The sequence below is a fragment of the Rhinopithecus roxellana genome, chromosome 2 (assembly GCF_007565055.1).
Source record: "Rhinopithecus roxellana isolate Shanxi Qingling chromosome 2, ASM756505v1, whole genome shotgun sequence".
Classification (NCBI taxonomy): Eukaryota; Metazoa; Chordata; class Mammalia; order Primates; family Cercopithecidae; genus Rhinopithecus; species Rhinopithecus roxellana.
The window spans coordinates 83,272,887-83,285,792 of NC_044550.1; the positions used below are offsets into that span (position 1 = coordinate 83,272,887).

General features: G+C 35.5%; 1 protein-coding gene across 5 annotated transcripts in view; it reads right to left on the reverse strand.

The window, feature by feature from the left end:
• The window catches only part of SLC10A7 (solute carrier family 10 member 7), a 261,442-nt gene that overhangs the window by 170,947 nt on the left and 77,589 nt on the right, over window positions 1-12,906 (reverse strand). For 4 of the 5 annotated variants that reach the window (XM_010361375.2, XM_010361368.2, XM_030922599.1 and 1 more), the window contains one exon: window positions 8,506-8,544. In XM_010361375.2, the coding sequence (XP_010359677.1) occupies window positions 8,506-8,544 (39 nt within the window). Of the gene's footprint in view, window positions 1-7,387; window positions 8,545-12,906 lie in introns of those variants that run through there. The other variant, XM_030922612.1, reaches the window with a different exon arrangement.

Sequence of the window (12,906 nt, forward strand, 5' to 3'; positions counted from 1 at the left end):
TTCATACATTCTATAATAAACATATTAAAATTACAGTAGTTTTTTGAAAGTTATTTTTTAACACATTGTCCCCACCAAGCGGACATGGTAAAGTATCTTTCTAAGTCAGCTTTTGGTATATTTAAAAATTGAATCTGGTATCTGACAAATTGCACTTTCAAAACATCTAAATTGGTAGATACAAACCTCATGATAAAAATTCAGTTTTCTTTGGAGTTGTAAAAAAAGTGGCAGTTTTAAAAGTAATAATTGAGATAGCCACCTGTATTATTTGAAGTTGTTTTGTTTTTGTTTTTTGTTTTTGTTTTGAGATGGAGTCTTGCTCTGTCACCCAGGCTAGAGTGCAGTGGCACCACCTCTGCTCACCGCAACCTTCGCCTCCCGGGTCCAAGCGATTCTCCTGCCTTAGCCTCCTGAGTAGCTGGGATTATAGGCCTGTGACACCATGCCTGGCTAATTTTTGTATTTTTAGTAGAGACAGGGTTTCACCATGTTGTTCAGGCTGGTCTCAAACTCCTGACCTCGTGATCCACTAGCCTTGGCCTCCCAAAGTCCTGGGATTATAGGCGTGAGCCACTGCGCTCGCCTACTTGAAGTTTTATAGTAAAATAAGTGTTTCTGAAACTGTATGGTGTAGTTACCTGGAGGAAATTCAGAATTAGGATGTCTGTGCCATCACACTAGGAAAAACAGCATTTAAATTCAAGAATTTTAAGCAAATTGAGGGCAAGAATCATATTTTTAAATTATTTTTTCAGTTCTAGAAGCTGGCCCAGAGCTGAGCATATAGTAGGAAGTCCACAAATGTTTCATTTTAAAAGTCAATATAAGATCAAACAGCAACATCCAGTAAATCTAGGCTTAAAAAATGATTTTTTAAATTTCAAACTAAAATCTGCCATTTCCAATAATACAGACTATTGTTTTTTAGAAATGCTAAATGTTTACTTGAAATCCTGAGTCCATGATGAAGTTTGGAGGTCTAACACTGCTTTCACTGCAGGGACCAACAATTAAACGGAAGATTATCTTTGGTTGATAGAACCAAGTTTATACAGTTTATCCATCCTCTATTTTCCTCCTGCTTCTCTCCACATGGCCAGATTTATTTGGAATGGTAGTGGGGTCTGATAATGAGGTATATTAATAATGGAACAAAACTTTTAAAAAGTTCTAAGAAAATATTTAACACTGTTTACTCCAACAGTCTCTCCCCGCCACACACACACCCAATTAGGATTTGATATTCTCACTTTAAGAATCTGTAATGTAAATGAAGGCAAGACCCTTAATCGTTTGGCTCACCATACCATTATGCCAGACCCCCAAAATATTAGCTCAACAAATAGATTAACCATACAAAGTTTTTAGTTTGAAGGAAAAAGAAACAAAGAAATAAGAACTATTTGCCACATTATCATCAATTAGTAGTTAATAAGCATCTCCTACTAAAGACCATAAACTAAGCAGTTCTGTAGTATGCTGGATTCAAATTAAGGAAATTTAATTTTTATTTTAAACAACTGCTAGGATCATCTTTCTTAGGAGGTCCTTTACAAACCTCCTGAACCAGAATAATTTATATTTATTTATTTTACTCAAATGGGTATAGCAGCAAATACTTTCCCAGTTTGGGACTGATGATGTTTTAAAAATTAATAAAAATTAAAATGAAAGTACATGGCATTTGTTAAAAGGGTAATAAAATAACTCCCGTCAATTGGCTAGTTCTATACTAGTAGATTTCTTTAAACGGTAATGAAATCATTGCTTTAAAAAAATCCATCATTATTAAAATAAAAAAAAAAGTTGCCTCAGCCTCCACCAAAATTAGATTTGTAAGTTGCTGGTCATTCCTATAATTAAATCTGTGTCACAAATTTGCAAGAAAAATGATCACTGTGACTAATGCATTTACTTGCCACACAAGTCCTGCCAGACAGCATAGAACATTATGCTGCTAAAATAGAATAGGTACAGATTCTATACATTTTTATTAAGTAACAAAGACCATTTTTTATTTACAATGATTGTACTTCAGATAAGAGTTTGTTTTAAAAACAAACCCACATGCAGCTATCACTGGGTCTTCCTGACTGGAGCATTATGGCATATTTTTAACTCTGCAAATATGTTTGTCACTTTGGCACACATACCACTGTTTTTCTAGAGAGGTGTTATGTAAAAAATGATCTAGTGAAAGAAACGCAAACATGTTTAGGCTGCCAGAGTCCCTGATTCTAGGAGTTTCTTCATTTGACTTCTCCAAATAATTTTAATTCATTTCTTTGATGGCGTGATTGAGAAGTGACCTCAGAGAACGGTGTTTCCCAAAGTGTAAATGAAAACAAGATGACTCAAAGGACATGTGCACAGAGAATTAGTAATGAAACTTACTGTCTTTTCAACTCTCAATCCTTTGGATTGGAGAAGGAGAAAGTGCTTTGTTTGGTGCTGGTGCTAATTTCACCTTTTATCAAAAGAAGGGCAGGCATCAGATTCAGAGCCTTGAATAGCAGCAGAGGTTAGCTACAAATTAATAGTAGCTTTTTTTTCCACTGACTTAATTTCAGTTACCTTCTATTCACGACAAGATAGTTCTTTATTTATAGTGTTGATGTAAAGTTTTGGCTTGAAATAAATTTAAATTGAAAATGTGAGTCTTATTTAACAAACAGTATGCTGACATGGCAAAAGCTAAAATGATGCCTGAATGCTGGAAAGCACTGCATTGGAGACAGTTTTCATTCCTGTCTTCTCTCTTTCTTAAATATTTTATTATTATTTTTCCCATATTTATGTTTTGTGTATTTGCTTCAGTATCTTGAAAAATGCCTTGAATCTAATGGACTCTGAGTATATGTGTACTGATTTTCTATCCTATTTTCCTATATTGTGCTACCTGCTAATTGAACCAATGGTATTTTTAAAACAAAAGTAGTCTGTTCTCAGCAATCCAGCTCTTATGATGTTCACTTGCTCAAACAGGTGATGATCAAATGAAATGCATAGCACGATGATGGGTTGCATTGTGCAAAGGTGGAAACCAACTTCCATTCATCTGAACACAGTTATTTATTTTAACACCCAGGATGGGCCATTTAAACTCTTGGTTTTATCCAGTTCTTCCCACTAAAAGATGAACTTGAAACAGCATCTATAAGACGGTACTGATACTGCTTAAATATTAAGTCGTTTGTTCTGGCATTTAAGTTTAATGAAAATAAAAACTTTTTTATAAACAAGCCATGAACTTTTGAGGTAAAACTAGGATACCAAGTGAACAATTTGGGTTGATTAAGATTTTAAGAAAATTAAGCACATGCACACACACACAAATTCAGCATAGTCTTCAATACTTTACAAAATAAGAGACCCCATAAACCATAAACTAAATATATCCTAGACTTAGGTGAAAGCAAACCAAATTAACAACTGAATCTTATCTAGTACCACCTTTAAGCCTCTTTGTTTAATATTTGAGATTCTTGATCTAATTTTTAAAAAGCATTGTTCCACAGCAATCAATGAGTAACAAAGATAATGGTGTTTCCTCTTTAACCATTCTAAATATTTCAGAAATTCTTACATTTATGTTACCATGAATTTCTCTAATGTTTTATAACATAGTTGGAAACTCTATTTGGCATGATGATCTTTGTCATTCACTAGAGTTTCCTTTTAAGATCAGGAGTCACCAAAAACAATAAAATAGGCATGTATCATTGTACAGGAAAGGAAAAATTACAAGAAGGTGATAAACATGCAAGTTATTATTATTAAAACATGGCATTCGTGTTTGGGATTTCTTTTCTTTCAGCAGCTATAATAACATCAGTTAACTATTCAAATTTTTCTACAAAGCAGGGTAGTAACGGGGAACCAGCCAAAGCAGAGGGAAGACAGAACAATTGGGTAAGGGAAGAAAATACAAACTGGCTAGTTTTTCACCCCAAGGCAAGGAGTTCCTTTTCACCTTTGATCTGGCATGAAAAGAAAATTGTTCATCTTAGAATAGCTTCTGCTAGTTCCAGCAACGTGTATTTTAAAAGAGAAGAATTATGTGAAAGAAACCCATTTCTTGACACTTTAAATGAAAAGATTTAGAAAGTAAACTGACTCATATAGATCTTTTTTAGGCTAGATGTTTTGAATTTACAAGGATGACTTAACTTTCTGACTCTGATGATGTTTCTGAAATTCTTATTAGCACATCTATGTTGCCATGAATTGTTCTAATGTTTATAATATCACTATTAAAAACTCAGTTTGGCATGATCAGTTTGTCATTCATTAGCATTTCCCTTTAAGATTAGGAGTTACCAAAAATAATAAAATAGGCTGAGGAGTCTAAAAATAGCAAAGTTCTAAACGTTCCTTTTAAACTTTAACCTATAATTCTTAGAGACATGGAAACACTGAATTCAGCCTCCAAATCAAAAATGCTAAGTTCTAACAAATTAAATGATATAAATTTAGTTTGGGGAATTTGTTTTCAACACAACTGAATCTTTTGAAATTCAAGAAAAAAAATTTCAATTAGAATTTTCCCAAAAGATGTCAGTATCTATTTTTAAAAAACCAACACCTTCTGATGAGGAGCAACATGTGAGTTGCCTGAACTTGAAGTAGAACTATATACATGTATATACATAAATTTTAATAGCATTTTAGTTATTCAGGGTGCTTTACTATCAAATTTTATTAAAATCTCATTAAGAGAGAAATCTCAAATCACTTACTATGTTCCACAATTATTATAAACTGAACGATTTAAATGAGAGGAGGAGATAATGACATTAACTTCTTAACTTAAAGCAATCCTCCATGGCATGATTTTAAAATATTTTCTTAGTCTCAAATCTATATAAATTGAATTCACCTATCATTAGTTATTACCCACCTAGCTACATTAAAAACAATAACAAAAACAACAAAAACAGCTTTCTATAATAATTAGTTCCTAAAAAGACTGTTCAAATTAGACCTGGGACATTATTAAACTAGCTATAAATATGTACAGCATTTTATTTAGTATACCCAGATGCCTGAAAATCAACAAAAATGCTCTCAGAGTTCTTTCTTCAAATACTCTTCTAATAAAAGCCTTTCATTCAAAGATTTAAGGTAATCTGAAATAAATACCCTTTGCCGATTCTATTATGTTTGTACCACAGGAATGGTCACTCATAATCAGAGAATAATCAATGGATCAGGGTATTTTAGATCTTGCAGGGCTTAGTCAGAGATAACCAATTTCCTTATTTCATGGATATCCATAGTCACACACACATAAAAATTCAGGGCAGAGCTTGGACAAAAACCTAGATCTAACATTTAGCTCAAAGTTATTTCTTATCACATCATATAAACAGTTTATATAATTTATCCCACAAGTCCACAGGTTAGGCACTATCATTGCCTCATTTAATATATAGAGAAGCTTACATAGTTAGGCTAGTATTCAGTCAAGTAAGAATTTAAACCCAGTCTGGCTCCAGAAACCATACCACTACTCATAATCCTAAATTTTAAGAACAGGTGGATATTTTCCATTTATAGAGAAAATTCCCAAATAGCTGTAACAAGTACCATCCTTTAAGAATAATAAAATAAAAATATAAAGTTTACAATTTGGAATTTCACTCCTGTAAAATAAATCTTCTTCCTAATCCCAACTCAAGCACCAATTTCTCCCTGAAGCCTTCTCATGTCATTTAACTGAGATGAACGTCTTTCTTCAAATCTTTAATAATTGTTGTACATTGTTCATATGTAGAATGTAGTAGCTGTCTCAATATCTATTTTCCTCTTCTTTCTTAGCAACAGAAATCTAATTTTCAGCTCTCAGTAAATTGCCATATTTCCCAACTTCAGTGGCTAGGAGTGATCACATGACTGAGTTCTACAATAAGAAGTGCTAGTATTGTGGTGGAATTCCAGGAATGCTGTTCAAAGAAAGAAGACTCCAAAAGAGTTTTTTTTCTTTTTCCTTTTTCTGTTTTTTTTTTTTTTTTTGAGACAGAGTCTTGCTCTTTCACCCAGGCTGGAGTAGGGAGCTCTTTTTTCTATTCTCACTACTTTACCTTGCTATCCAGACGTTCTGGCTGGGGCTCCAGCAGCTATCTTGGATCATGAGGCAGCCTTGAGGAAGAAAACTGCATGCTGCAGATGGTGGAGGACAGAGATAGAGTCTTGGCCCATGATGAGACCATGAAGCCACTATACCATATTTGGACAGCTCCCTCCAAATGTTATATAATGGAAAAATAAATCTTAATCTTGTGTAAGTCACTATTATTATTTTTTTTTCTGTTAAGCCAAACCTAATTCTAACTGATACAGTTTATACATGTTTCATAATCCTAGGCTGTTGTAACTATGGTGAAGAGAGGAAAAAAAGATATAGAATTATTTCTCTTACAACACTGGAGCAAAACATACCTAATCATAATTTTCACTCTCGAACTCTCTCTGGTAATTTTCAACTTTGTGAAAGAAAAAGCAGGGGAAGGAACGGGAATAAAAAAAGTAAAACAACACTTCTGCCTTTTTGCTATTGCTCATGCCATTTCCTCTCCTCTCCTTTACCAGTTAAGTCCTGCCCATACCTCAAGGCCCAGCTCAGAGCAATCACTTCTGTCAGACCTGTGAATTCAGAGTGCATATTGTCTGTGCCATTTATTTGACAATCATATATCTCTAGTAATATCTTTCATATGGCTTGTTAACTTTTACATTGCACTTCTTTTTCTACATGTCATCTCCACAACCTAGTGGGACCCACCTTATATTTCTTTGCATTCTTCACAGACACTAGAAAACTACCTCTGTGTAGCAGGAAATCAATAAATACTTTTGATCGATTAACTGAATTAGGGTAAGAAAAAAAAGCGAAGAAAAGAAAAAGAGCAAAAGACTAAGAAGTGAGAATACACAGCTTCTTAGGAGTGAAAGAGCATAACACAAATCCCAAAGAACCACGAGCACAAGTTGTACTTTACTAGACCTTACCAAACAAGTGGGCCTGGTAAAACAAATATGATACGTTCATATAGTCAGTGCATGTCTCACACTATACTTAGTAAGCTTGTTCTCTAACAAAGGAATCATGTATTTTGTTTCAGTCACTCAGATAAAATTGTGTCAACTTTCTTTTCTCAAAGTCTAGACATCTGAAAGACTAAGAGATCCAACTTAAGAAGCTATGTTTTGATAGTGGAGGTGTATGGTGCCAAATCATGTACCAAAATTGGCTTCCAGAAAGTTCATATTTTACAGATATTATTCTATTAAACAATTGTGACAATATATAGAATGATACTTGGACACATGAAATAATGACTTAAAATATTACTGAGTCTAAACTAAGCAATCCAAAAGATTATTTTTGTTAAACAGACTTTATTGTCTAAAACCCAGAAATAATACAGCATTGCAAAAAACATTACTGGCTCTATAAAAATAAGATATAGGCTATGCATATTTTTTGCAGATGCTACATCATTAAAAACTCTGTAAGGCTATGTGACACTAAAAGCTGTGTAGCACTATGTAGAATTAACACTATGTAACAACATGTTTAAAAGTTTTAAATACATTTAAATACAAACAATAATATTTAACACAGCATTTTAAACAGAGGTAATTGATATTTTACCTAGACTCATGAACTAGTTTATATATCACTTATTTTACTCTCAATTATTTGTAAATCACTGCACTACATACCTGCTAATGAGTTATGCCCCCCAAAATATAATATTCTAATTTACTTCAGGAATTTAACAAAGTTTTAAGGCACAAAAAATTTTAAATTAACAGAAAACTTAGTTTCTCAATCTTTCATAGCACAAATCAAGTCTCTGTTACATCATTTATTTTAAAATAAAGATTAAAAATGCTAAAACAACATCCTTATATTGGTTCTACTTATGAAAGCTGAACTACTTTTGAATCTTTATATATATATATAGATAGATAGATACATTTACTTGCAAATTACTCATTAGTCATATCTTCCTTTCAAATTTTCTTTCACATAGATTTCTCAGAAGCATCCAAGCCAGTAGTTTCTTTGACAGTGAAATGTACAAAATAAATGGCATGTCAACAAGTAAATTAGCATTCCCTTTCTGACCAGCTGGGTCGTGTTTCCTTTTCAAAATCCTTAGTCCCATGACACAAAATAATAATAATCTAAAAGACCTCATTAAATGATCAATATATTGACATAACCTCTATAAGGAGACACAGTGTTTTAATTGATTCCTTGAATTCATTAAATGGAATATTAAAACCCAAGCCTCCGAAACGTATTGTAAGAGAACATTTGATTTATTTATTAACTAATTTTCTTCAGGGTATGGATACTGGCACATGAAAAGATTCAACAACTTTTATATTTAACCAAAAAGTAAAAGAAATCCAGCTTTCACTAAATCTTTCATATAAACAATATCACAGCAAAAGTTGTAATAGACAAGTTAAACCATGTTTACTTACCAAAAAACTTCCAAAGGCTGAATTAAATATTGCAGCTGCCTGTAAAGAAAATAAATAGGGGGAAAAAAACTCATTGAAAGTAAATAGGAATAATAAAGGCAAAGATTATCATTCTCCCTTCCCCCACTATTCAAAACCTTAAAACATTGACTCTATAAAGCAAAGTTAGTCATTGCTTCCAAAATTGCCAGTGGCCTATAGTTCACTGAGACAGATGAGCTGCAGCTTAGGAATTCATAAATAATGGGTCTCAAAAACAGGCAGAAAACACTTGTCATGCCTTGAACCTATATGACAGTACCAAAAGAATCACTGACAATGCTAAATTGAGACCACGTTGTTATTGATTTTCCTACTAAATTTAAAACAATCAGAGGTTGATTTATTTATTAAAAAACATATATTACTGGGAGAAGGAAAAACAGAATTGTAAGACAAACATTAATTGCTCCCTGTCAGTGACACAGTCTTAAGAGCTACAATCACAAGGTAAGATCTGTTTCTATACATCACACATTAGAAATATGAACAATGCTGTTAAGACCAGGAAAGTTATTGCTGTACCATTAATTCTAAGGTAAAGAAAAGCAAGAAAAGTTCCAAATTGGTGTTCAAAATTCAAAGAAGAAATATTTGACTTTCTGCTTACCTAAATATCCACGGAATACACAGTAGATGTAACATAGCTCTTAATTTTAATTTAATCACTATATTCAGTGAAGCTATGCCAGAGTCCTGCAAGCTTCTCACATTACCCAAAAGGAAACAACTTATATAACATCCAATTTGATAAAAAGAAAGTAAGAAAGAAAAAATAATAAAAGGGGTAGAGAGAACCTATTTACATCTCCTGCACATCCAGAGCAGAATTAAATTAATCATCATGGACATTAGCAGCCACACTGTAGTAAAAAGAGGGTATCAGTTTAGTAAGTTTGAATAAAGTCCAAAGCCAGGCTAAGAGCTGTAGCTGAAAATGCCTTCTGCTCCAGAAGAGGATGCAATGAGAGTGAATGGGTAATGAGATCCTTGGCTCCAGAGAGCTTAGCTCTCCTATTCCAGTTCATAATTAATTCAAAGCTTTGATAATTTCATTAGATTTCTCCTTTGCTGGCCCTATCAATAAAAGATGGCACTGGACCACAGCTCCTCTGTGGCATAAACACAGGCACAGGCACAGGCCAGGGAAACCTTTGCTTCCTGACAGGGACAACGGCATATGGTGTTCTGTGTTGTACAGGGAGCAGTGAAAAAAAGAAAATCAGCTAAATAAAACATTACAGATGACAATTGTAAACTATAGCAATATATTTAACACATCTTCCTGGAATTCCATTATGGATGATTACAGGAAAAAGTTTTATGTCTGGGGAAAAATAAGTAAAAGGGTATAAATAAATGAGTTGTGGTGACACCAACAGGGAACACTGGCCCTCCTTCCTACAAAGAATGTACCTTTCTCACAAACAATTTTTATATTTAGATCTTATTTTGTGCTTAAAAACAGAATTACTTCTTTTTAATAAAGGAAGGAGGTCTTCCCCCTTTGAGCCTCTCTCTTCTGAATTCCTTTATTTCCAGTCCCTTTCACTAAGCTTTTACTCAATAACTAGCGGTTTTGTCTAGCATTTGAGGAAACAAAGAATCATTCAAGGAAAAAAGACTCAGAAGTCAAAGTAAAATAACCATATATGACAAATAATATCATACTCATAAATAACTCATAAATACTCGTAACTATATGAGTATATAACAACTACTACTCACAAGATCAAATCACCATACTCCTACCCTCTCTTGTTCTCTTCTTTAACGCAAATGCAAGAAATACATTTTATGTGAATTGGCCTGTTCCTGCCTCTTATAAAATGACAGTGATGGGATATCTTAGGTACCCAAAGATGCTGCAGGTCAACTCATTCTTAGTTGTTTTCCAACAGTGGTGATGGATTTAAACTCAGTCAACTAAACTGTCCTCCTGTGCAGTGAGTGCCGTCAATCTTTTGTGAAATGATTGATTAAGGTTCTGGGTACTCTGAAGACCATGTGAAATCAGACACTGAAACCAAAGATCTTGTGCTCAACAGCAACTGATAATTAAGTTAATAGTTGGCTCAATTCTGTGGTTGCAGTCTATGAAACAACCATGATTTCCAGAGTTTCAACAAGTAATAATAAATATTTAGAGTATTTTATTGATATATAAAAGACATGCATGTATTTCAACATAGGGAGGAATTCCCAGCTCCTTGGCATGGCGTCCAAGGCCCTCCATGAACAGGTTTCTATCCATCTCATTCCCTGCCTCAAATTTTACATTCCGACAACAATGAACTACTTGCAATTCCCCAAACTCATCATGCCATTTCTTACTCCCTTGCTCCCTGGCCTGAAATACCCTTCCCCCTCTTCTACCTAGGTAATTCTATTTTATTTTAATAACACAGCTTGGTCATCATCCTTCTGAGATGGGAGAGCTCCCTTGATCCCTTAAGGGACTGGCGAAGGGAGTAGCTCATTTACTCGGCCGCCATGCTCAATCCTTTACAGGAGTGAGCACACAAGCAAATGGGTGTGGGTACAGGCACAAAGGAACACTGGAACTGGCCAGTTGCTCCTCTCTGGCAGGAGCAAGGTGAGTTTGTGTTGCCCCACAGCAGTGTCCAAGTGTGTTACAATGCTCTTTTAGCTCTGCCATCCAAGAGGGGGTGTCTGTGATCCTCGGAGCCCCAGAAGACGTGTGTTACAATCAGTGCTCTTTTAGCATTTGCTATCCATGGATGGCTAGGTGTTAACTAGCTCAGTGGAGGGTCAGGTGACAGCCTTTTACACTCTACCCTCTTGGTACCCAAGTTCTTGTCAGGTGTCCAGGAAAAATCAGGTCGCACAAGCAAATCAAAAGCTAGTTAATGTGGAGGACTTTGTTGAGCAGTGGAAGTGGCTCTCAGAGGGAAAGGGAGCTGGAAAGGGGGTGCAGTGGGACGATAATCTTCCCCTGGAGTCTGGCCATCCCTAATCGAACTCCTCTCTGACCATAGTCTCTGATGTACAGCTGCTTCTCCTCTGGATGTTCGGACGCTTCTCTCTTCTCTCTTCTCTCTTCTGTGTGTGTGTGTGTATGCGCGCATGTGCGCACACGTGCCCTGAGTCTGGGGTTTGCAGTTCTCATGGGCACAGGGGGTGGGGCAGGCCAAAAGGCAGCATTCAGGTGGGAAAACAAGAATAGTTCTTACATTGGGCCATGGGTCCAGACTTGAGGGTGGAGGTCTTGCCAGGAACCCCATCCTTTTCTACCCAGTATTTCTCTGTCTCCTGGCCCTATTACTTCCAAGAGGCTTTCAATGACCTTCCCCTGACACACACACACACCTTAGCATACACACATATCTACACTTACAGATGGACTGAGTATCCCCACACCTGCTGGCAGAACATCCTGAGCCTATCTCTGCCACGGGACTTGTCCCACTGTATTGAAATGACTGGCTGGGCATGGTGACTCATGCCTGTAATCCCAGCACTTTGGGAGGCCAAGGTGGGCAGATCACTTGAGGTCAGGAGTCTGAGATCAGCCTGGCCAACATGGTGAAACCCTGTCTCTCCTAAAAATACAAAAATTAGCCAGACATGGTGGCAGATGCCTGTAATCCCCATGACTTGGGAGGCTGAAGCAGGAGAATTGCTTGAACCCAGGAGGTGGAGGTTGCAGTGAGTCGAGATTACACCACTGCTTTCCAGCCCGGATGATGGAGCAAGACCCTATCTCAGAAAAAATGGAATGACCTACTTACATGTGTCTCTCCCCTCGTCATGTAAGGAAGGAATTTAATGAAACTCATCCTAAGCACCCACTTGTTTATTACTCCTACTCACACCCTGACTCTGAAGTGGCCAGAAGTAGAAAGGGTGAGAAGGTTTATCTATCTATCTATCTATCTATCTATCTATCTATCTATCTATCTATAGTGAAACAGATCAGGCCCTTGTGTCCACTGGTACCATTTTAAAATTTTTATCATGTGTATAGATTCATTAATTTAAAAATATGAATTGCTGACACAAGTACGATTTCCTGAAATGTCCAAAGTCTGCATCTCCTACTGAGTTATTTTGTGTTTGGCAGAATCCAAGGCACAGAAGACTGAATCTGCCATCTGGTACCATAGCTAACCTATGACAGTAACAGGAGATCTAGACTTCAGACTCCCATCCATCCCATCCAATACAATAATTTCCTTCACATTGTTTTCAAAACAGTATCTTGTTTTACTTCTCTTAAAACGCTTGAACCTTCCTATTATGATATAGTTATATAAAATATGTTTAATATAAATAATGTTTTCCGAGATCAGATGAGATTGGGCAAGTTCAGAGTAGTATGACTGTAGACCACAAATGACC